Source organism: Scomber scombrus, chromosome 22 (assembly GCF_963691925.1).
Source record: "Scomber scombrus chromosome 22, fScoSco1.1, whole genome shotgun sequence".
In the NCBI taxonomy this organism is placed as follows: domain Eukaryota; kingdom Metazoa; phylum Chordata; class Actinopteri; order Scombriformes; family Scombridae; genus Scomber; species Scomber scombrus.
In genome coordinates, this window is record NC_084991.1 from 22479921 (window position 1) to 22501469 (window position 21549).

At 39.0% G+C, this 21549-nt stretch overlaps 1 protein-coding gene across 1 annotated transcript in view; it reads right to left on the reverse strand.

The window, feature by feature from the left end:
* LOC134004348 (NACHT, LRR and PYD domains-containing protein 12-like) overlaps window positions 1–21549 on the reverse strand; it is a 49855-nt gene continuing 28306 nt past the window's right edge. The window contains exons 15-19 of the mRNA XM_062443579.1: window positions 21122–21295; window positions 4676–4846; window positions 2248–2421; window positions 870–1038; window positions 1–45 (exon numbers count right to left, since the gene is read on the reverse strand). Of these exons, the coding sequence (XP_062299563.1) occupies window positions 1–45; window positions 870–1038; window positions 2248–2421; window positions 4676–4846; window positions 21122–21295 (733 nt within the window). The remainder of the gene's footprint in view (window positions 46–869; window positions 1039–2247; window positions 2422–4675; window positions 4847–21121; window positions 21296–21549) is intronic.

The following is a 21549-nucleotide window of genomic DNA, read 5'->3' on the forward strand; positions in this document are numbered from 1 at the left end:
TCAACACTCCTGGACTCTGACAGAGATCAATTCCACTGCTGCCATCTGATGAGAGAAGAAGAAACAACAGAGGTGATAAATGAGTGTTTAGTGAGACTCACTTCATCAGCTGTCAGTCAGTGATGCAGCACATCCAGTATAAAGAGCAGCAGGGACTTCAGTCCTGTTCAGACCAGAAATGGAACAGCTGTGCAGCGTAGCTTGCTTCCTTTCAGCTCTCATGTTAACGTGTTGGAGTGAACACACTGAGCTCCAAGCTCACACACCTGCACACACTTTTACTATCAAGTGTGTTTCCTCTGCAGATTTCACTCAAGTACACAGAGGAAATAAAGTGCTGAGAGTCATGAACACATCATTACTGCAGAAACAGAGACATTCACTCATCAGTTTATTGATGGATTTACTGCTGAAACATGTCAACTCTTATCAAAGTTTAAAGCTACAGAGTCTCTGTGGGATTTGAAGATGTTTCCTGCTGTTAAATCATCACATGACAATCAGTCAGAGCTCTCAGATAAACAGCTGCTGTGATTCCTGGACTTCAGCAGAGGTTCTGGTCTGTATAAAGACCACATGGTTACTAAACGTAATGATGCTTGTGTGAAATCAGAGCCAGTGATTTACAGGCTGCAGTCAGACTGATCTTAGAGCTCTGACAAAGATGAACTGATCAATAGTTTAGTGTTGAAATGAGAGAACAAACACTTTGACATCAGATTTGATGGTGTGACAGTTTGATGATGATGACCACTGAGAAGGTTGGAGGTTCACCAGGAAATACTGGATCTTTGCTTTGATACAGACTGTGTTTAATACTAAACTGCTGAAACCAGCACAGACTGAATCCAACTCTCTACTGACCTCAGAGTCTCCAGTCTGCAGTCTGGATTCTCCTTAAGATCAGACAGCAGCATCACGTCTGAATCCTTCAGCTTGTTTCCTCTCAGATCCAGCTCTGCCAGATTGGAGGGGTTGGACATCAGAGCTGAGGCCAGAGAAGCACAGCTGATCTCTGTTATACTGCAGTGCTCCAATCTGAATAAAGAATAAATGATGTAGATTAAAATCAATTAATCCAGTCAGATGTGTTCAGATTTTAAATGTGTAGTTCAACATTACCATGTCCTCATCAATGAGCTTTTCTCTAAAATGAGCAGAGTGACTTTGTCATTGTGTTATTGTGGATCATCATAATGTCAGCCTTCTACAGACATCATCCAAATGTCACAACAACATTCAGACACATATTCATGTCAACACTGAGTCCTGAAATGCTGCTGAACTCAGTCAAGTCCCTGGGTCGTCTGGAACGACTAAAGTTGTGGTCTATGTTCATCAGTTTATATACACAACAAATTCCTCCCATTTTCTTCAAACTCCACCTTTATCTCCACCCTAATCCACGAGTGTGCATTGCTGTTGCATCCAACCCCTAAACACTCCCACATCGACATATAGGTTCAAAACTACACTTATGCCCAAAAAACTACATAGCTATGTAAGACTTGCTGGCGCCTACTGTCATTATAAATAATACTACGGAGGCCTACCCCCAACTCAGGACTTTCCAGAGCTTGCAGCTACAGTAGCAACTCCCCCTCCCCAACTCTTAGCCTCCCTTGGGGTCTGCAGGTGCAGGTGACGTGACTCTTGCAAGATCTACAAAGTTCTGTATGCTAGTACAGAGCCTATGAGGTTGACACAGATAGTTTCTTATGGTCCATGTCTATACTCTAACTATATGATAACTACACAATTCATAAATATTTTAATGATTATTACTTAGTTCATACATGTTTCAATAGGTATGATATTCACTTTGTAAAGGTGATGTTTAAGTCTAAAATTTGCCACTACAGTGTGTGTTTGTGTGTGTGTGTGTGTGTGTGTGTGTTGTGAAGGATCAATATCAATGATCAGATATTATTCATTAAAACACATTAAAGAATATAATAAATAAATATTTCTCCTTCATCGAGTAAACTGGATCAGTTTCAAACAGCTATTAGTTGAGAGGATCTTCTGTATACAGATGTGACTCTTTACCAACAATTATAAACATTCATTGACTTTAACAACTAACAGTGAACATTTTCTACACTTTCTTTAACAATCAGTCATCTTTTATAACTACACAATAAACTTTGTACAGTAAAAAATTAAATATGGGGAAAAGAAAATGAAGTTCATGGAAGTTGTTAAACATTAAGATCAACAACAATAACAGACAGTCAGTGAACTGACCCCAGAGTCTCCAGTCTACAGTCTGGACTCTTCAGAAAATCACACAGCTGCTTCAGTCCTGAGTCCCGAAGCTTGTTCCAGCTCAGATCCAGCTCTGTCAGATGGGAGGGGTTGGACTTCAGAGCTGAGACCAGAGAAGTACAGCTGATCTCTGACAACCCGCAGCAAATCAATCTGAATAAAGAATAAATTATGTAGATTAAAATGCATTCATAATCCAATCAGATGTGTTCAGGTTTTAAATGTGTAGTAGTGTGTTCAACATTACTATGTCCTCATCAATGAGCTTTTCTCTAAAATGAGCAGAGTGACTTTGTCATTGTGTTAATGTCTACAGACATCATCCAAATGTCACCATTTCTTTGTAGGTTTCACTGTATGCTTCAGGTCATTGTCTTGCTGGAAAATAAATCTTCTCCCACGGTGCAGTTCTCTTGCAGATTGAATAAGATTGTCTTGCAGGATTTCCCTAGCTATATTTTGCTGTATTCATTTTACCCTCTACCTTTACAAGACTTCCAGGTCCTGCTGCCAAGAAGCATCCCCACAGCATAATGCTGCCACCACCATGCTTCACAGTGGGGATGGTGTGTTTGTGGTGACGTGCAGTGTTTGGTGTCTGTCAAACATAGTGTTTAGTCTGATGCCAAAAAACTTCCTTTTGGTCTCATCAGACCAAAGAACCTTCTTCCAGTTGACCTTAGAGTCTCCCACATGCCTTTGGGCGAACTATAGTCGAGATTTGATATGAGTTTTCTTCAACAGTGGCTTTCTCTTTGCCACTCTCCCATAAAGCAACAGGTGTTGTATGCAGAGTCTCTCCCACCTCAGCTGCTGAAGCTTTTAAGTCCTTCAGAGCAGTCACAGGTGTCTTGGTGGCCTCCCTAACCAGTCTCCTTCTTGCAAAGTTACTCAGTTTGTGAGGACGGTCTGCTCTAGGCAGATTTATACATGTGCCATATTCCTTAATTTCTAGATGATCGATTTAACTGAACTCCAGGGGATGTTCAGTGACTTGGACATTGTTTGTACCCATCCTCTCCCTTATACTTTTCAATAACCTTTTCTTGGAGTTTCTTGAAGTGTTCTTTTGTCTTCATGGGATCTACTGGGGGTCGCAAAGCCCTCTTGAGTTTAAGGGGTAATCATTTTAATGTGTTAAATGTATCGTGAGGATAAGGGCGTGTGAAACGTGAGCATCCCTCCTGCAGTATACACGGAGGTTAGCCAACAATGGAAACAGGGAGCTCATGGAGAAGAGACTGCAGGCCTGCGCAGTCCTCCTGGTGTGTGCAGTGCAACAAAGAGACAAACAGCGGTGGAGAGTTGACATCAGTACATTTGTAATGTTGCTGTAAGTGCAATAAGAGCTTCGTGAGTAAAATTATTATTATTTATCAGTGCAATCCGCGCAAAATATGGTCAGACTCAAAATGACGAAAATTATTGCAATAAAGAGTTTGAATTGTGCAACAACAAAATGAATGATAGATCATAATAAGAAACAAAAAAATGGGAATGAAAATGGGCACTGATCTCAGAGCTGCTGTTGAAACACAAGAGCCAGTAACTGAGAAAACTGCCACTCCTAAGTTCAGTAACTATCATATGGCTTCCACTCCCTAATAATTGATGTTTAATTTTGTCACAAATTTAACATAATATATATTCAACTCAACTAAAATGTATTTATAAACTACATTTAACATGGGATTTAAAAATAGGCAGTATATCCAATATATCTTTAGATTTCTGCATCCAGCCTCTCTGGGATACATACACACACATATGGTAGTGATATAAAAAGGAAATGGAAATCATAAAATAGAAATTGTGTTAACAATGATTATAAGAAAATTAGAAGAAAATAATCTGTCCTTAAGTTTATGTATTACTAATTTTAAACAGGTATCCTGCAGGTAATAAAAGATTAGGTTCACTACTTCATTTTTCCATGTCGCTGCTGGTGAGAGGGAGGGGTAGGGGTGGGTCCACAAAAGTTTACAATGGTAAAAATATGGACTTTAGACACATTCACTGCACTCACACTCAGGTTATCTTCATTTCACTATTTTTGAGAATACGAGCAAGAAATGGACCTCTATTGAATTAGGCCAGTCACTTTAAAGGGGGTGAATATTAATGCAATCACCTATTTTACATTATATATATTGAATTAATTAACATCACTTTGTAGAAATCTGTTTTCACTTTGACATTAAATAGTTGTTTTTATTAAATTCTTAACAAAAAACAAAAACAAAACAAAAAACAACAAAAGGGGAAAATGTCCAAGGGGGTGAATACTTTTTATAGGTACTGTAAATCCTGAAAATGTATGAACCAAACATTTGAAACTTCAGTGAAGGATTTGAATTGAATTTATAGAGGGAAAAAAAACTACCCAAGTTACAGTCAGTGAACTGACCTCAGAGTCTCCAGTCTACAGTTTGGACTCTCCAGTCCAGCAGACAGAAGCTCTACTCCTGAATCAGACAGTTCGTTGCGACTCAGGTTCAGATGTGTCAGATGAGGGTTGGACTTCAGAGCTGAGGCCACAACTTCACAGTGAGTCTTTGAGAGTCCACACCAAGAAAGTCTGTAATGACACATATATTACAACATATGTTATCATGAAAGAGGACTACTGTATTTGGTAGTTTAGTAGGTGTGTGTAATTAAAATATGTTATTGGTGGCAGTAATCATTCCTCCTGTCCATACTGACTCTGAAGTGGTCTCTTCCTAACAAAGCTACACTGTAGGAAATTACTTCATAAGTTCAGCTGAAGCTAATATGAGGCTTTGACAGTCTGCTAGGCAGGTAGTAGTAGTAATGTTAGATGTAGTAACAATAATTCGCCACTAGGCAGGTAGTAGTAGTAGTGTTAGATGTAGTAACAATAATTCGCCACTAGGCAGGTAGTAGTAGTAGTGTTAGATGTAGTAACAATAATATCGCTGCTGCTGGTGCATGGAGGAGAGGACTTCTTAATATGGACTGTGAGTCTGCTGTGTGTTTTCTTCACGGGAAAAGAGGATGTCCATCGGCCGCACCGCACCTGAGCATTATACAGGCTTGCAACGGGGTTCTCTGTTACCGTGAGTGTGCGGGTGTGGGCCCATGTTAGTGTATAGAGTATTATCAGTTATTGAGTATTATATGTAAATAATTGGACATAAGGGATATATTACAGACATTGTAGACAATTAAGGAATGTGTTACATATTTGTGGGAAGCCAATTGTGTATATCTTAATAAATTTCACCAGTGAGGTCAATATAATTTTGGTTTAGTCCAGAGGTAATTATTTCTTTCTTTTAAAGTGGTCTATGTTGTGTGTTATTTTTGTGTTTCATTTGTATTGCTGCAAAACTTTAAGTAAACTACATTTATTTTATTCTATAAAGTTGTCGGTTGACAGGTGTGTAGGCCTGGACTATTTTTTTGTTATCATTAAGAGTAATATCAGCTTACTCAAAATAGGTAAACCTTCGGTTAGCAGAAAACGAACCCAAAATCACCCCACTAGTCTATTGTGTAGTGAGGTGCTACATACAGAAAAAGGCTGGATTTTAAATTCCTGAAAATTCTACAGATTTGTGCTCAGATAAATCCAGAACATTTATAAACCAAACATTTGAAATTTCAGGGAAGAATTTCAATTGAATATAAAGGGGAAAAAATTTACCAAAGCTACAGTCACTGAACTGACCTCAGAGTCTTCAGTCTACAGTTCGGACTCTCCAGTCCAGAAGACAGAAGCTTCATCCCTGAATTAGACAGGTTGTTGTGACTCAGGTCCAGATGTGTCAGATGAGGGTTGGACTTCAGAGCTGAGGCCAAAACTTCACAGTGAGTCTCTGAGAGTCCACAGTCAGAGAGTCTGTAATGACACATATATTACAACATATGTTATCATGAAAGAGGACACTTTATATTTACTTCATGCATTTGATGATGAAACAGTTTGACATTAAGTATTTTGATTAACATCTGTTTTTCACATCAGAGGTTCTACTTTAAGTTTTTTATTCTTTTTGGGCCATTTTGTTCCTTTTTGTTGACTTTAATCTTTGTTTTGCTTTAATCTTGCAGATGAAGGAGAGAAAATGGAGTTACATTGAGGCTTCCATAATGTGCACAGTCTGTGTGATCTGCACAAACTGTTGGGACTTTCTTTGTCAGTAAAGGATTTTGATATGAGCAGCTGCCCAGGGTGGCGACAGTTCTATCACTAATTTGCATGTCATGTCTTGTTTTTATGTCACTGAGGTTGAAACAAGTAACGAGCCTGTTTTGACAAAGTAAGAAGTAGAAAGTACAGATATTTTTGTTCAAATGGAGGGAGTAAAACTAAAAAGTCGGCAGAAAAATGAATATTCAAGTAAGTACATATACCTGGGAAATCTACTTAAGTATAATAACGTACAAATACTTTGTTACTTCCTACCTCTGCTACCTGCTGCTGTCAGGTTCACATCCATAAGCAGCTACATTTACTGACTGCTGACAAACACAAATGAAACTAATGACCTGACAATATTACACCTGTACATCATTAAATATGAATGTAATTCAATATTAAGATGTGTATGACAGATGACTGCATGGCGTTTAGTTGTTAACTTTGTTTTCTGAGAATCTGAAAAACAAACACAATTAACAAACCAATGAGGTTGAATTATTTTCAACATGATGTCATCGGAAAGATGTTATCAGGGTATCAGCATTAAAAATACAACATTGAGCTTTAATGTGTATACGATCTCTTTAAACAGGCTGAATTCTTCTCTTATGTATTGATCAGACCAATGTGCATTTCCTGCTACTACTCTTCTTTACACCAACAAAAGGGAAAACAGAGTTTCTTTTTGTGACCAACAGAATATCAGAAAGACTTCAAAACAAGATGATGTAACACCACTTCCCTCTATCATTGCTCAGTTCAACACATTACTTAATCAATTTGCTGATTGGCTGATCCTCTGTGCTCACTATGAAATGTCTCAGAAACCATTAAGATAAAAATGATGATGAAAGCAATTCTCTCTGAATTCAGAAATCTTTGGAAAATGATACAGATCTTCTTTTAAACTCTTCACAGTGTTAAAAACAGTGTCAGGCTGATTTATATCTTATTTGCACAACCTGCTCATGTAATAATAACTTTACTGCATTAATTGATAACTGTAAGATACTGATATATGTTGTGATAAAATGCTGCTGTAATAAGACCTCAACCACAACCTCAAAAATCCTTCGTTTACCAGGTTTGAATGATGCCTCCATCACCCAAAGAAAGAAGACCATAAAAAAACTATAAAAACAAATAATTACTAGAAATAAATAGAATGACTGTGTTCATTATGTTAACCGCTATAAAAACAGCAAAACATTATTTCATATATAAACAAGTAGAGCACCATTTTAACATTAATATTTTATATTATTTATATTTGAAGAGCTAAACTACTAATCTACACTGATTTATACTATTAATCACATCTGGACTTACACAGCCTTTCTGCAGTTCCTCACAGCTGGGATCAGTCTCCATTGACCCACCACTGATGTGTTGTATTTCTTCAGGTTCAACTCATCCAGAACCTCCTCTGACATCTGCAGCACGTAGGCCAGAGCTGAGCACTGGATCTCAGAGAGTTTCTTCTCTGATCTGTTCTCTAACTTCAGGAACTCTTGGATCTCCTGATGTACTGAGCGGTCGTTCATCTCCAGCAGACAGTGGAAGATGTTGATACTTCTGTCAGGAGAGATATCCTTACTGTTCATCTTCTTCAGGTTGTTGATGACTCTTTGGATGGTTTCTGGACTGTTCTCTTTCCACCCCAGCAAGTCTCCTAAGAGACTCTGGTTGGACTCCAGAGAGAGGCCATGAAGGAAGCGGACAAACAGGTCCAGGTGGCCATTTTCACTTCTGAGAGATTTCTTCATGACTCTCATGAAGAAGTCATCCAGGGATAGATTATCATCATCATCATCATCATCATCATCATCATCATCATCATCATCATCATCATCATCATCATCATCATCATCCTGTTCTTCTTCATATTCTTCTTCTTCTCTGAGAAAGTTGATCAGTACCTCTGTGTTGCTGTTGGTGTAACAGTGGTACATGTAGACTGCAGCCAGAAACTCCTGAACACTTAGATGAACAAAGCTGTAGACTTTTTTTTTGAAGATCACTTTCTCTGCTTTGAAGACCTCTGTAAAGAATCCTGATAACACAGAGGCCTCTGTCACATCAAGATCACACTGCTCCAGGTTTTTTTGGTCAAAGATGATGTTTCCTTTCTCCAGATGTTCAAACGCCAGCCTCCCCAGCTTCAGAAGAAGTTCCCCGTCAGCTTCCGTCAGCTCCTGTGGACTCGTCTCATGTCCCTCATCATACTTGTTCTTTTTCCTCTTTGTCTGAACCAGCAGGAAATGGGAGTACATGTTAGTCAGGGTTTCGGGCAGCTCTCCTCTCTGGTCTGGAGTCAACATGAGCTTCAAAACTCTAGCAGTGATCCAGCAGAAGACTGGGATGGTACACATGGTTTGGAGGCTCCTAGATGTCTTGATGTGTGAGATGATTCTGCTGGACTGCTCTTCATCACTGAATCTCTTCTTGAAGTACTCCTCCTTCTGGGCGTCAGTGAAGCCATGTACTTCTGTTATCCTGTCAACACATTTCTGATCCAAGATCAGATTTGCTGCTGAAGGTCGGGAAGTGATCCAGACGAGAGCCAAGGGAAGCAGATTACCCTCGATGAGGTTTCTCAGCAGCACGCTGACTGATGATGTTTGTTTGATATCAGACATGACCTCCTTCCTGTTGTTGAAATCCAGTGACAGTCTGCTTTCATCCAGGCCGTCAAAGATGAACAAAACTTTAAAGTCTTCAGAGTCGAGCATCTCTTCTGTGATGTTCTTTAATGTTGGATAGAAACGACGGATCAGTGTGAGCAGACTGTGCGGCTCATCTTTGACCACATTCAGCTCCCTGAATGGAAGTGGAATCAGCAGACTGATATCTTGGTTTTTGGAGCCGTCTGCCCAGTCCAAGATGAACTTCTGCACTGAGAAGGATTTTCCAACACCAGCGACGCCGCTCGTCAGAACAACTTTGATGATGTGTTCCTCTTGGCCAGGTAAGACTTTAAAGATGTCGTGACACTTGATCGGAGTGTCATGGAGAGTCTTTGTATTGGAAACTGTTTCAAGCTGCCTTACTTCATGTTGGGCGTTATCCTCTTTACTCTTTCCCTCTGTGATGTAGACCGGAGTGTAAATCTCTTTGAGGAGGGTTTCACTTCCTGCTTCATCAGTTCCATCAGTCGTTTTTTGAAATTTCCTCCTCAGAATGAACTCATGTCTAACTAAAACCATCTCCCGTCCACTTTCTGCTGAGAGAGACAAAAATATAGATTTAGACTAGATAGATTAGACTAGATACATACAAGGGTCAAAGATGTATAATGTTTTCAAAGTAGCAAAAAAATAAAACCGCATGTACAGTTCTCTAAAAGTAGAGTACATCCTCATATTAGTTATATTTAGGAATAAAACCAGTAATTCCTTTTTTGCTGTGATTCATATGATTGTACCTTAGAAAAAGGTCATTTAGTATAACACTAAGAAAAAAAACTAACTGTCAGGACATATAACTACTCTCCCACCCACCACTCTTTTTAAATATTTAGTTTTTACAAACTTTACTTTACTGATGTTATATGGTATGACAGCATTTCAACACTGAATGCCATATATCCAGATGGCCCAAAATATTGATTAAATGACATGTGATTCCTTTAGCAACGACAATAATGATCCCATGAGCAATTATCAGCAGCAGCACCAGCGATCGCGCTAATAAGCGGTAACACAGAGCTATAAGGACGCTTTGCTCTCACACGCGCTGCATTTATAGTCACACAAACACATACACACACGCACAGTCAATCTTGCTTGTTTACTCCAGATTCTGGGAGATTACGTCTCATTTTCGGGGGCGTCAGGGAGCCGCTTTTAAGATGCAGGAGATTCCCGGAACTTCCGGGAGAGTTGGGATGTCTGCCTCCGGTCATTGTCAGTGGCTACTGGCTGTTTACGGCTATCTCCGTGTATCATGGATGTATTATAATGCCGTAGACCTACAACAGACTCTTCCGGGTGGGGGTGCGCGCGATTATGTAATGCAGAAGGGGAAAACAGGCAGGTCGCTCGGCCACTCTGACCAATCATATCATTCGGTCCGAATGATATGATTGGTCAGAGTTTTCAAAGAATATTATGAGAATGGAATAATGATTATTTTCTATGCCTGGTGGATCTCTTTAACATTCTAGAGGGCCATTACCTTATTAATAGCATTTTAACCTAAACAAAAAAATTTGTAAAAATGTAACAAAGGTAAGGGTAGTTTTAATGAAGCTGGAGTTTGGCAAAGAGCGCATGAGGGATGTTCTCCAACCCACTGGCATAGGTTCTTGGGTGAGGGAAGAACATCAAAGATGGCTCTGATGATGAAGCTGATTCGGCTTCTTTCCATTTCTCAAAGGTCCCTCCTAGTGAGTTTGCGATGTTCCAGATTTTTCCGAGGTAGTCCATTGGCCCTGTCTGGGCTGTGAAACTGCCTTTGCGCATCTCTATGCCTCCTCCTGCTGCCAGATCTCATCAACCACTAGCTTTTTCTTCTGGGTGGCTGTTGCTTTGTGCCATGTTGGTCGACTTGTCCCGAGTCTGAACCCGGCTCTTCCCTGTTGAACCTGCCCCACTATGTCTCATTGCCTGAGAGCAGATTCAGCTTGCCTCATAGTCTCAGATGGGGTCCACTTCCTCCCAACTTGCCAGTTCTTCGTCTTGGGACTCAGGGTCACGTTTGCCTCACTATGGTGCACTTGTACTCTTCCGTGAGGCTAGAGACAGGCAGTTCCAAAGCACCGTGCCCATATAATGCAATACTGCCTAGGCATTGTGGGAGTCTGAGCCACTTTTTGATGTAGGAGCTGACTGTCCTCTCCAGCTTCTCGACTTTGGTGATAGGGACCTCGTATATCATTAGAGGCCACATCAATTTACCTGTGAGCGAGGTCTTTTCAATGGTGACAAGGCCTTTTATGGTTTCCTCCCTCACCTGCTCACTCTGGTCTGAGTCTTTGAGGCTTGCGTCCTACCATCGGTCTAAGCTCTTGATTGGCTGCTCTGACACCGTTGGAATGGGTGCTTCATCGATGTAGAATCTCTGGTGTAAGAGTTTTCCCCTGCTGAGGGATATGCTCCTGGATTTGCAAGGTTTCAACTTCATGCTTGCTGAATAGTCCTTTTACAAATCTGAAGGGGTCCTTGTAGAAGGACGCTCTTGCCCTCTCTTTCCTCTTACGTTGGATTCTGAGGTTTTCTGCTCTTCGCAGCCTTCCAAGGTGTCCATTCAGATCAACTTGCAGCAGGTCAATACCCACTTTCTCCTCCAGTGAGTATCTCTTCCATTTTTTCCTCAGTTGCCTTCTTTCTTTGACAAGGCGCTTGATCTCTTGTTGCCTTCTGGACTTAGAAGTTGTTGTTGTTGATTTTCGAGTTTCTTGGTTCTTTTGTTCCGAACCTTTCTGCTCCATAAGAGTAGATCAGATCACCCATCCTCTCCAACTTCTTCACCATTGTACCTGCTGGATTTTGGCCACTTCACTTGAGGTCTGTGGCCTTGGATGTTCTTTTCCAAAGTAGGCTGTGCCTGGCTAGGTTCCAGGTTTTCAGATGTTGTGCATGAATTCCTCCCAGCCTCTGGGGTACTGATGTTCGGTGGACACCTCTGCATGAGCTCAACGGCGACACCTGGCGTCCCAGGTGTGCCCCCCTCTGCTTTTGCCCCTCATATCAAAATCTAGCAGTCCAGATGCTAGATGTTGATATGTTGATATTTCTGTGTTGTACTGAAGGACATAGGTTTGTTACAAAGGTTACTAGAGGGTGAAACAATGAAATTATCTAATATTATTAGAGATTTAGTCACTTCACTAAGGCAGTGGTTCCCAACGTATTTCTTGGGGGACCCATATTTTTACCATTGCAAACTTTGGTGACCGCCTAACCTCTTAATACCTGCAGGATACCTGTGTAAAATTGTAAAATTAGTAATATATAAACTTCAGAACGGATTATGTTGTTCTTATTTTCTTATTATTATTTCTGTATTTTCTGTTTTATGATTTCCTTTTCCTTTTTATTTCACTGTCATATATATATATGTGTGTGTGTGTGTGTGTGTGTGTGTGTGTGTGTGTGTGTGTGTGTTCTATGATGTTGAAAATGATTGACATGATTATTTTCTCAGGTTATATGTTAATGACATGCTTAGAGACTAGAGATTAAATATGTAACATGTTTTTGTTTGCTATCAACAGCAGTGATAGCAGATGTTATCCCATTTTAATTGTAGTTTATAAATACATTTTTAGTTGAGTTGAATAGGATATGTATTATGTTATATCTGTGACAGAATCAGTAATTGGCTCTTGTGTTTCATCAGCAGCTCTGAAATCAGTGGTCATTCTCATTCTCATTTTTATGTTTCCTTTTATGATCTATCATTCATTTTGTTGTTACACAAATCACACTCTTTACCACAATATACACATTAAAATATGTTGTTGTAAACACTTACAAAATCATGCCATGGGTGGTCATTTCCACTTTAGGATGATTTTCTACATTTTAAAAACAATTTTGTCATTAGAATTTGAATCGGGACAGTTACACTGAAGAATATTTTGACACTTTAGAGCTCAATAACCCTTAATTTAGTACTTTGACACACACATACTTATGCGTACATACGCGTAAACACCTCAGCTCTGACTTCTACGTCAACACGCAGAAATTCAAACTAAAGCAATGCAGGGGATAAATATTCACTCTTTCATTGACGTCAGTTACAGTATAACTACCACAGGTAGTAATTTATTAATTACCAGCACACTTGTTTTTCTATGCTGTGAGCCAGTTAACTAAATGTATTTTAGATTTAAATCATTAAAGCATTAAACTTCATGTGTCACTGCTTTTCAGATTCATTCCTCTAACTTACCTTTTGGTTCTGGTTGGAAGTTTTGTAAACTCTGCACCAGATCATTCCTGCCGATCTTTTCTAAAACCGTCTTGGTTAGCTGCAGAGCTCCATGATCCTGATGTTTCTGTACTATCAGATCCACTGTGTCCCGCCTTGCTGCATTCTCCAGCTGAGCCACTGGGATGCCTTTGAAGCCCTCCAGGATGTTATCCTGCTTTAGGATCCACTTGAAATTCTTGAAGTCATCCTCTGTTAATTTTTCCAGAATTTCAAAAAGCTCAAGTGTCACCATTGTGGCCCCTTGCTGAAAATAAAATAAAATGTAAAAAGGAACATGCAGTGTCTTTCTGAAGGACAACTCAAAATGTAAGATGTTTGTTAACGTTACAGTATGAGAAACCACTGAACCTCCTGTATCACCTACTAGTGCTGCTACAGTTTTTATATTTACTGGAGTCTGCTCGACTTCGTTCTATCAGTTAAACACCAAAGGAAGCAGCTGTGGCTGCAGCTCACATCAAGTATTGTTGCTCTACAACTGAAATGTCTGAAACAAGACATTGTTGAAGGATGCAGCCTCTTACTGCCTTTCTAAAGCATATTACATTTACATATTCCCAGTGGTGTGCAGTTAGGGGCAGCAAGGCTAGCACTGCTAGCCCTGTCAAAAATGTATTTTTTCAGTTTTTTCCATAATTAAAAGGTCATTCTGAAATGTATCTGGAGTCAATTACTTGTTCAGTATGCAACTTTATCCAGAAAACGAATGGTTATATTTTGTGGAGTTTGGGTGTGTAACGTTGAGTGACTGTATCATCAGCCAATCAAATGTTGATGTGTTATTGACAGAATGCCCTAAAGCAAGCAGAGCTTCTAGTGCTGGCCTGGGCGTCGTCATTCAAATGAGCTCTGCTGATTGGCCCATGGGCAGGTGCGTGATGACGCACTGTCTGTTATTCTGGAAAGGTGATGGCGGTTGATTTAACAGCAAGATCGGTAGATAAAGATATGATTGCGGACCTGCTTCGGGTGCCTTTTTCATCATGAAGGATCGCAGGATGGATTTCATCTACAAGTAATCGGTGAGTGCTAGTTTTTTTTGTAACTTTCTCTGGACCAGATTGGCGCTGCTGTTGGGCTAATATCTCTCTCTCTCTCTCTCTCTCTCTCTCTCTCTCTCTCTCTCTCTCTCTCTCTCTCTCTCTCTCTCTCTCTCTTTCTCTCTTTGTGAAGTAAATTTAGAACCGTTTTTGTATTGATGCGTTGCGGATGTTGATCAGCTGTCATATTGGTGTTGATTAAGTGCTGTTGCATAATAGTGGCCTTATATTGGATTCGCAATGTGTATATATTGTAGGACATAGGCCTATATGTGTGCGGCTGCTCTGTTGGCTGTATCGGCATACAATACTTTCTTTTGGGGGGGTTGGATTTTGGTGCTGGCCCTGACTGAAACGCCACTGCACGCTACTGCATATTCCTGTCTAATCATCAGTGCATGTCTCTCATGTTGTGACAATGTCTAAAAAATAAGTTATTATTTAGTCAGTGGGACGACCTGCTTCAGTTAGAGCTCCACCATCATTATTCAGCTCTGATTCTTCTACATCATCAGTTACAGTAGGACGCCCCGGGGCTAAACTCTGCTGATCAGCCCTGTGTGTTCAGCTGCTGTTTCCTCATAACTTCACTGATCAAAGATGATGGTGAATGTTTCCTTGCATCAAAGTCTGCAGTCAGAACCTCACAAGATGCTGTTTCAGCTGTTCACCAGCCGCTAAACCACTGCTGTGTTGATGTCAAATTATAGACATCATCTTTAATATTTTAATACAGCTTTCTCTTGTTTTGGTAAAACCTCCTGCAAAATATTCCAGTATCAAAATTTGGTAATTTTATGATACTAGGTAGTATCGAAGCAATATGCCATAAAAGTATCAAAGTGCAGCACCCAGCCCTACTAACCATGGAAGAATATCTGCACCTTTATTCAGTATTTATTGCAGTGCAGTCTGCAAAAATGGCAATTAAATGTGCAACTTAGTAATGCAGTTTGAAAATAAACATTGTGCAATATGTCACATCACCCCCCCACCGCCCCCAGTGTGTCAGTTCTCTCATCAAGGCAGGTCTTCCTTACCAATGTCACTTCCGTGACTTCTCAGCTGTGTCCAGGTATTGGGAGAGATTGAGATAATTAGAACTGTCTTGAGGATAGCATTACCACTTGGTATATTGAATGTCATTTCTTTTCAAACTGCATGACTAAATTGAGCATTGAATTGCCATTTTGCAGAATGCATTTCCATTTGAATAAAGGTGCAGATACACTTACATATACCAACTAGTTTAGTTTCTAAACTGAGACCGTAACAGCCCAAATCATGCCATCCCCACTTACTGTACCACATTGCAAGGCATATTAGATTTTTAAATACATTTTACATGGTATCCCTGTCAGATTCACTGAAGAGGGTTAACAGTGTGAAATCTACTACCTTTTCATTAGATGTCTAAAGGAGGTTTCAGCCTTTTTATCCTCAGATATTTCTTCAGGGATTATACCTCAAATTTTTAAATCGGCCGTTGTTCATCCCCTTATGAAAAAATCAAACCGTGACACCAATTTCTTTGTCTTTGAAAAGTTTCAGTTCAATTTTTGACACAGAAACTGTACTTTTGCTGTAATATTATCATTAACAGTTACATTATGTAATTAATATTACTTAATATTAATATGACTGCTAACAGTAGCAATAACAGTAATATTAACAGGAGCAGTCATATTGTGAGAAGGAGTCTGAGCCCTAACCCTAACACACAGTATAATAAACCCACTTCTACCTCTCAAGTTATTAGCTTCTTATTAGTTTACATTACTTTATCTGCAACCATGTGTGTTTTACAGCCATCTTAAATCTATTAAATGTATGAATATTAGGATGTTTGACTAGATTCAGGGCTGTAGTTTATAAATACAGTGCATCCACCTGTCTGTTACATGACTTTAACAAAGATAAACTTTGACTCTGGTTTAAATCCAACAAACAGACTTCACATAAACATCTGACACTTTTTAACTGGGACTTCTGTCTATTTTGACTAAATCGAAAAAAATGTGTAATAGCTATGTTGGTCCACATCGCAAAACATGGCCTATTATTTTCTGCTGGCATGCGTCAAGTTTATGTCTGCCAAAAAATAAGATGGATTCCATTCCTGTTGTTGTCAGTGGAAAATCTATTTCAAGATAGTTTCAGCATTAAAATGTGTTTTGTTAATATTTATCGCATCAAATGTGCATTTTATTTTATTTTTTTATGTGTTCAGTAAATGTATGATATTTAGTTTCTTAATTATTATGATCGTTGTTTCAGGTCATATTTATTATTGTTTAACCAGGAAAAGAAAATAGGAAACGTCTGAAGACGTCAGCACTGTGGTTTAATCATCTCCTGACAGTTTAATCAATTAAACAATGAATCTGAAAAAATCATTAGATTGATCAATATTGACAGTAATCATTATTATTTTAACACTCACTTGCTTCAGACTTGCTGCTTTCCACCATCTCTGTTGACCTAAAAATGAAGTGTGAAAAAGACTGATGACTTTCAGCTTTAATACCTGTTTACTCCTCCCTCCTTTACTGCAAGTCGTGTGTGTGTGTGTGTGTGTGTGTATGTGTGTGTGTGTGTGTGTGTGTGTGTGTGTGTGTGTGTGTGTGTGTGACACAGAGTACACACATACATACACAGGGAGATATATAACAATGGCTGATCAAAGGTCAGTGTTATTTGTAACACCACTACTGTAACAGCTTGGAAAATGAGTGTACTGAATACACTGTGTAGTAATGTAGGCAATAGTTTTGTTATTTTTTCAGATTGAATTGTCAGTAGATTATTTTATACTGTCGACATACTTTCAGGATAAATATCCTGACAACATGATAATAAGTCACCAATTAACATAAATAACACTGTCAGGGATCATATAAATTAAAATGAATAGCAGTAAGGAACATTTGCAATAATGAACTAGTGATGTGACCATCAGACTATTAAAGGGACTTGAGCGCTGTCACTATACATGATACATACAATATACAATATAAAACATCATCACTACTGTAACCCTAATTACAACAACAGAATAATAACTGAATACTCACGTTCTCATAGACACACAGGAAATAATAAACCAGCATAGTTGATATGAGAGTCCAGAAACTGTTGCAGTGAGTCAAATTAAAGTCCAGAAACTGCAGCGATAAATGAAGTACAAATCCAAAGCTTCAGTTAACAGCTGAATGGAGGCCTTGAACACAAGCACATAATCATGATCCTATAAAATATCACACTTGATGGGTACGTGCTGTACAACATGTCTCCAAGTATGTTATGAATTGCAGCAGATAAGAACTGCTTCGTTCTTCTTATCGAGGTTGATGAGTTCAAAGGTTCAGGAGATTCAGACTCAGGAACAGGATCTTCACTTACCTCAGCAGCATGTGTTGTACACTTTCAATATCAGGTTTAGTGGTAATTCCAGTTATGTTAGCAAGAGATATTTTGTATGCTCATTATTATTATCAGTTTCCACTATATACTAACAGTTTACCAAAAAGGACGCAAAATGAACTAATATTAACTATTACCAGGCTTTTGTTTCTAGTCAGCTTACCTGTAGGAAATATGAAGCTATATTTCAGTAAGCTCTCTGTTCTGTGTGCATTTAAATGACTTCTGCTTTGCTGTCAGCTACTGATGCCAAGTGTATGCATAGAGAGCCCTCTGCTGGCAATATTCTGATTAGTAAGAATAAAATATCAAATTGATTATTTTGATTAGAGCTGCAACGATTAATCGATAAGTCGATTGACAGAAAATTGGTTATTTATATCACTGATTATCCTTTTCCGATCATAAGCTGTCAATTTGATTCCAGCTGTTTTTCTTTGAGTTTTGAACTGTTGTTGTAGACGTCATGTCACAATCTGATGGACATTTTGTGATACAAAATAAAACAAAAACAAAATATAAAATCAATTTTCATATTACTTATTTTGTGCAGCAAGTAAGATCATTGCTGTGCACATATTAGTGAATGAGGCCCTTTGTGTGTCAGCTGTAGAGTTGGAAGATGTCTTTAAAATGTGGATCATTGCATTGTGTGAAAGTAGTGTACATGTCATGGACTTTGTTTTGATTCATTGGATTGGCTAGATGTCCCAATACCTTTACTTTTATATATTTTTTATATATAGTGTATCTTGTTATATATGACATCATTAGATTACTAATAGTGAAGCATCAGTGTTAGAGCAGCATGTTACTGTTGTAGCTGCTGGAGGTGGAGCTAGTTTACACTACTTTATATACAGTTAGCTAGTTTAGTCCAGTGGTTCCCAACCTAGGGGTGGGGCCCCTCCAAAGGGTCAGCAGATAAATGTGAGGGGTGGTGAGATGATTAATGGGAGAGGAAAGAAGAACAAACTAAGTTCTGATTCACAAATGTGTTTTCAGTTTTTGGACTTTTTGTGTAGCCGACTACACACTGCTTTTTGGTTTCATCTTTAACAATGTGTTGTATTTTAAAAGCTTGTTATAGTATCCATTTTCTGCATCTGAAAAGTAACTAAAGCTGTCAAATAAATGTAGTGGAGTAGAAAGTACAATATTTCCCTCTGAGATGTAGAAAGTAGCATCACATGGAAATACTACAGTAAAGTACAAGTACCTCAAAATTGTACTTTTGTACAGTACTTGCATTGATGGACTTTCCACCACTGCCTGATACTTAGTTGATTATTCAGTTGAAATAAGGTAAAATAAATTGGAACTGAACTCTGCTTAAAGACATAATATAATAAAGTAAAATAAAATAATCTTTCTGTAGCACTTTTACTTTTTTTTGTAAAATTCATAAAATGTCAGTATTACACAGCCGAGAAATAAAGGACAGAGCACATGACGTGAATAGATTTTTGTATTTTCACTTCCAGTCAGACTCTGACCTCTAGTGGACGGTCAGCTGTACTGCAGCCTCACAAACACCTCCCACAAACATACAGCAAGAAAATAAAACAGAAAAACAGACATAAGATTCAAATTTAAGATGAACAGCATATAAAAAATAATTGGTAGATCAGTGGATAAAAATGAGTTTAAAAAGTGATTTAGTTTATTTATTTCAGTTTGTAAATATCATCTTAGAATGAATTTTAGAATGAATTTTGGCATCACAGTTTTATTACATAACCTTAATAATTAATACACACATAATATACCAAATTAAAACTGTTTCATATTTCCAGCTGAAACTGTGAGAAAACTACAACACGTCATCATTATTTCTACTTTGCTGCTCTGACTGTGGTAAAACAGCGACGTCTCACTCTCTCCCAGCAGTAATCCTTCTCCTGCTGAAAGTCACAGTCAATTCTCTTCTGCTTCATTAGTTTTAGTCCTCGTTAACTCTCAGTGTGATTCTGAGATGCTTGATAAATATGAGCACAGGCTCACAGTCTGACTTATAACACCTATTTTTATCTTTTCTGCATCAAACAGCTCATGTAGAACAAATCTGTAAAGTTCTGACTTCAGCTAAATCCAGAGATAACTGTTCAGTTTGTAGTCAGTTAAGAGACTTAAGTGAAGACGACAAAATCCAGATCCTGACTCCGGTCCAGATGGATCATCAGCCTCTCTCAACACTCCTGGATGTTCACTCAGAGTCTGACAGAGATCAAAACCTCCATCTGATGAGAGAAGAAGAAACAACAGAGGTGATAAATGAGTGTTTAGTGAGACTCACTTCATCAGCTGTCAGTCAGTGATGCAGCACATCCAGTATAAAGAGCAGCAGGGACTTCAGTCCTGTTCAGACCAGAAGTGGAACAGCTGTGCAGCTGTGCTTGCTTCCTTTCAGCTCTCATGTTAACGTGTTGGAGTGAACACACTGAGCTCCAAGCTCACACACCTGCACACACTTTTACTATCAAGTGTGTTTCCTCTGCAGATTACACTCAAGTACACAGAGGAAATAAAGTGCTGAGAGTCATGAACACATCATTACTGCAGAAACAGAGACATTCACTCATCAGTTTACTGATGGATTTACTGCTGAAACACGTCAACTCTTATCAAAGTTTAAAGCTACAGAGTCTCTGTTGGATTTGAAGATGTTTCCTGCTGTTAAATCATCACATGACAATCAGTCAGAGCTCTCAGCTAAACAGCTGCTGTGATTCCTGGACTTCAGCAGAGGTTCTGGTCTGTATAAAGACCACATGGTTACTAAACGTAATGATGTGTGAAATCAGAGCCAGTGATTTACAGGCTGCAGTCAGACTGATCTTAGAGCTCTGACAAAGATGAACTGATCAATAGTTTAGTGTTGAAATGAGAGAACAAACACTTTGAGATCAGATTAGATGGTGTGACAGTTTGATGATGAGGACCACTGTCTCTATACATCTTGTAAGGCTGTCAGCTGTAATCCAGCTTTATTTCCTGCAGACATCAACACAACAACAACAACAGTCGTCTTCACATCGACTCAAACACATGATCACAACAAGCTTCTGGCTCATCTGATTGGCTGACTGTCCTCTCTCTCTCTGTCTTTCTGTCCAATCCTGAAGCCTGTCACCATTCTCCTCTCACAGCTTCAGTGAGGAAAGCAGCAATGAGAAGGCTGGAGGTTCACCAGGAAATACTGGATCTTTGCTTTCATACTGACTGTGTTTAATACCTAACTGCTGAAACCAGCATAGACTGACTCCAACTCTCTACTCACCTCAGAGTCTCCAGTCTGCAGTCTGGACTCTGCTGTAGATCACGCAGCTGCTTCACATATGAATTCTTCAGGTTGTTCGCACTCAGATCCAGCTCTCTCATATGGGAGGGGTTGGACTTCAGAGCTGAGGCCAGAGAAGCACAGCTGATCTCTGACAAACCACTGTTAGTCAATCTGAATAAAGAATAAATGATGTAGATTAAAATCCATTTATAATCCAATCAGATGTTTTAAATGTGTAGTTCAACATTACTATGTCCTCATCAATGGGCGTTTCTCTAAAATGAGCAGATATTAGTTGGGAGGATCTTCTGTATACAGATGTGACTCTTGACCAAAAATTATAAAGTTCATGGATGTAGGTTATGTATGTACATAAATTAGGTTCAGTTGTTAAACATTAAGATCAACCATAGTAACAGACAGTC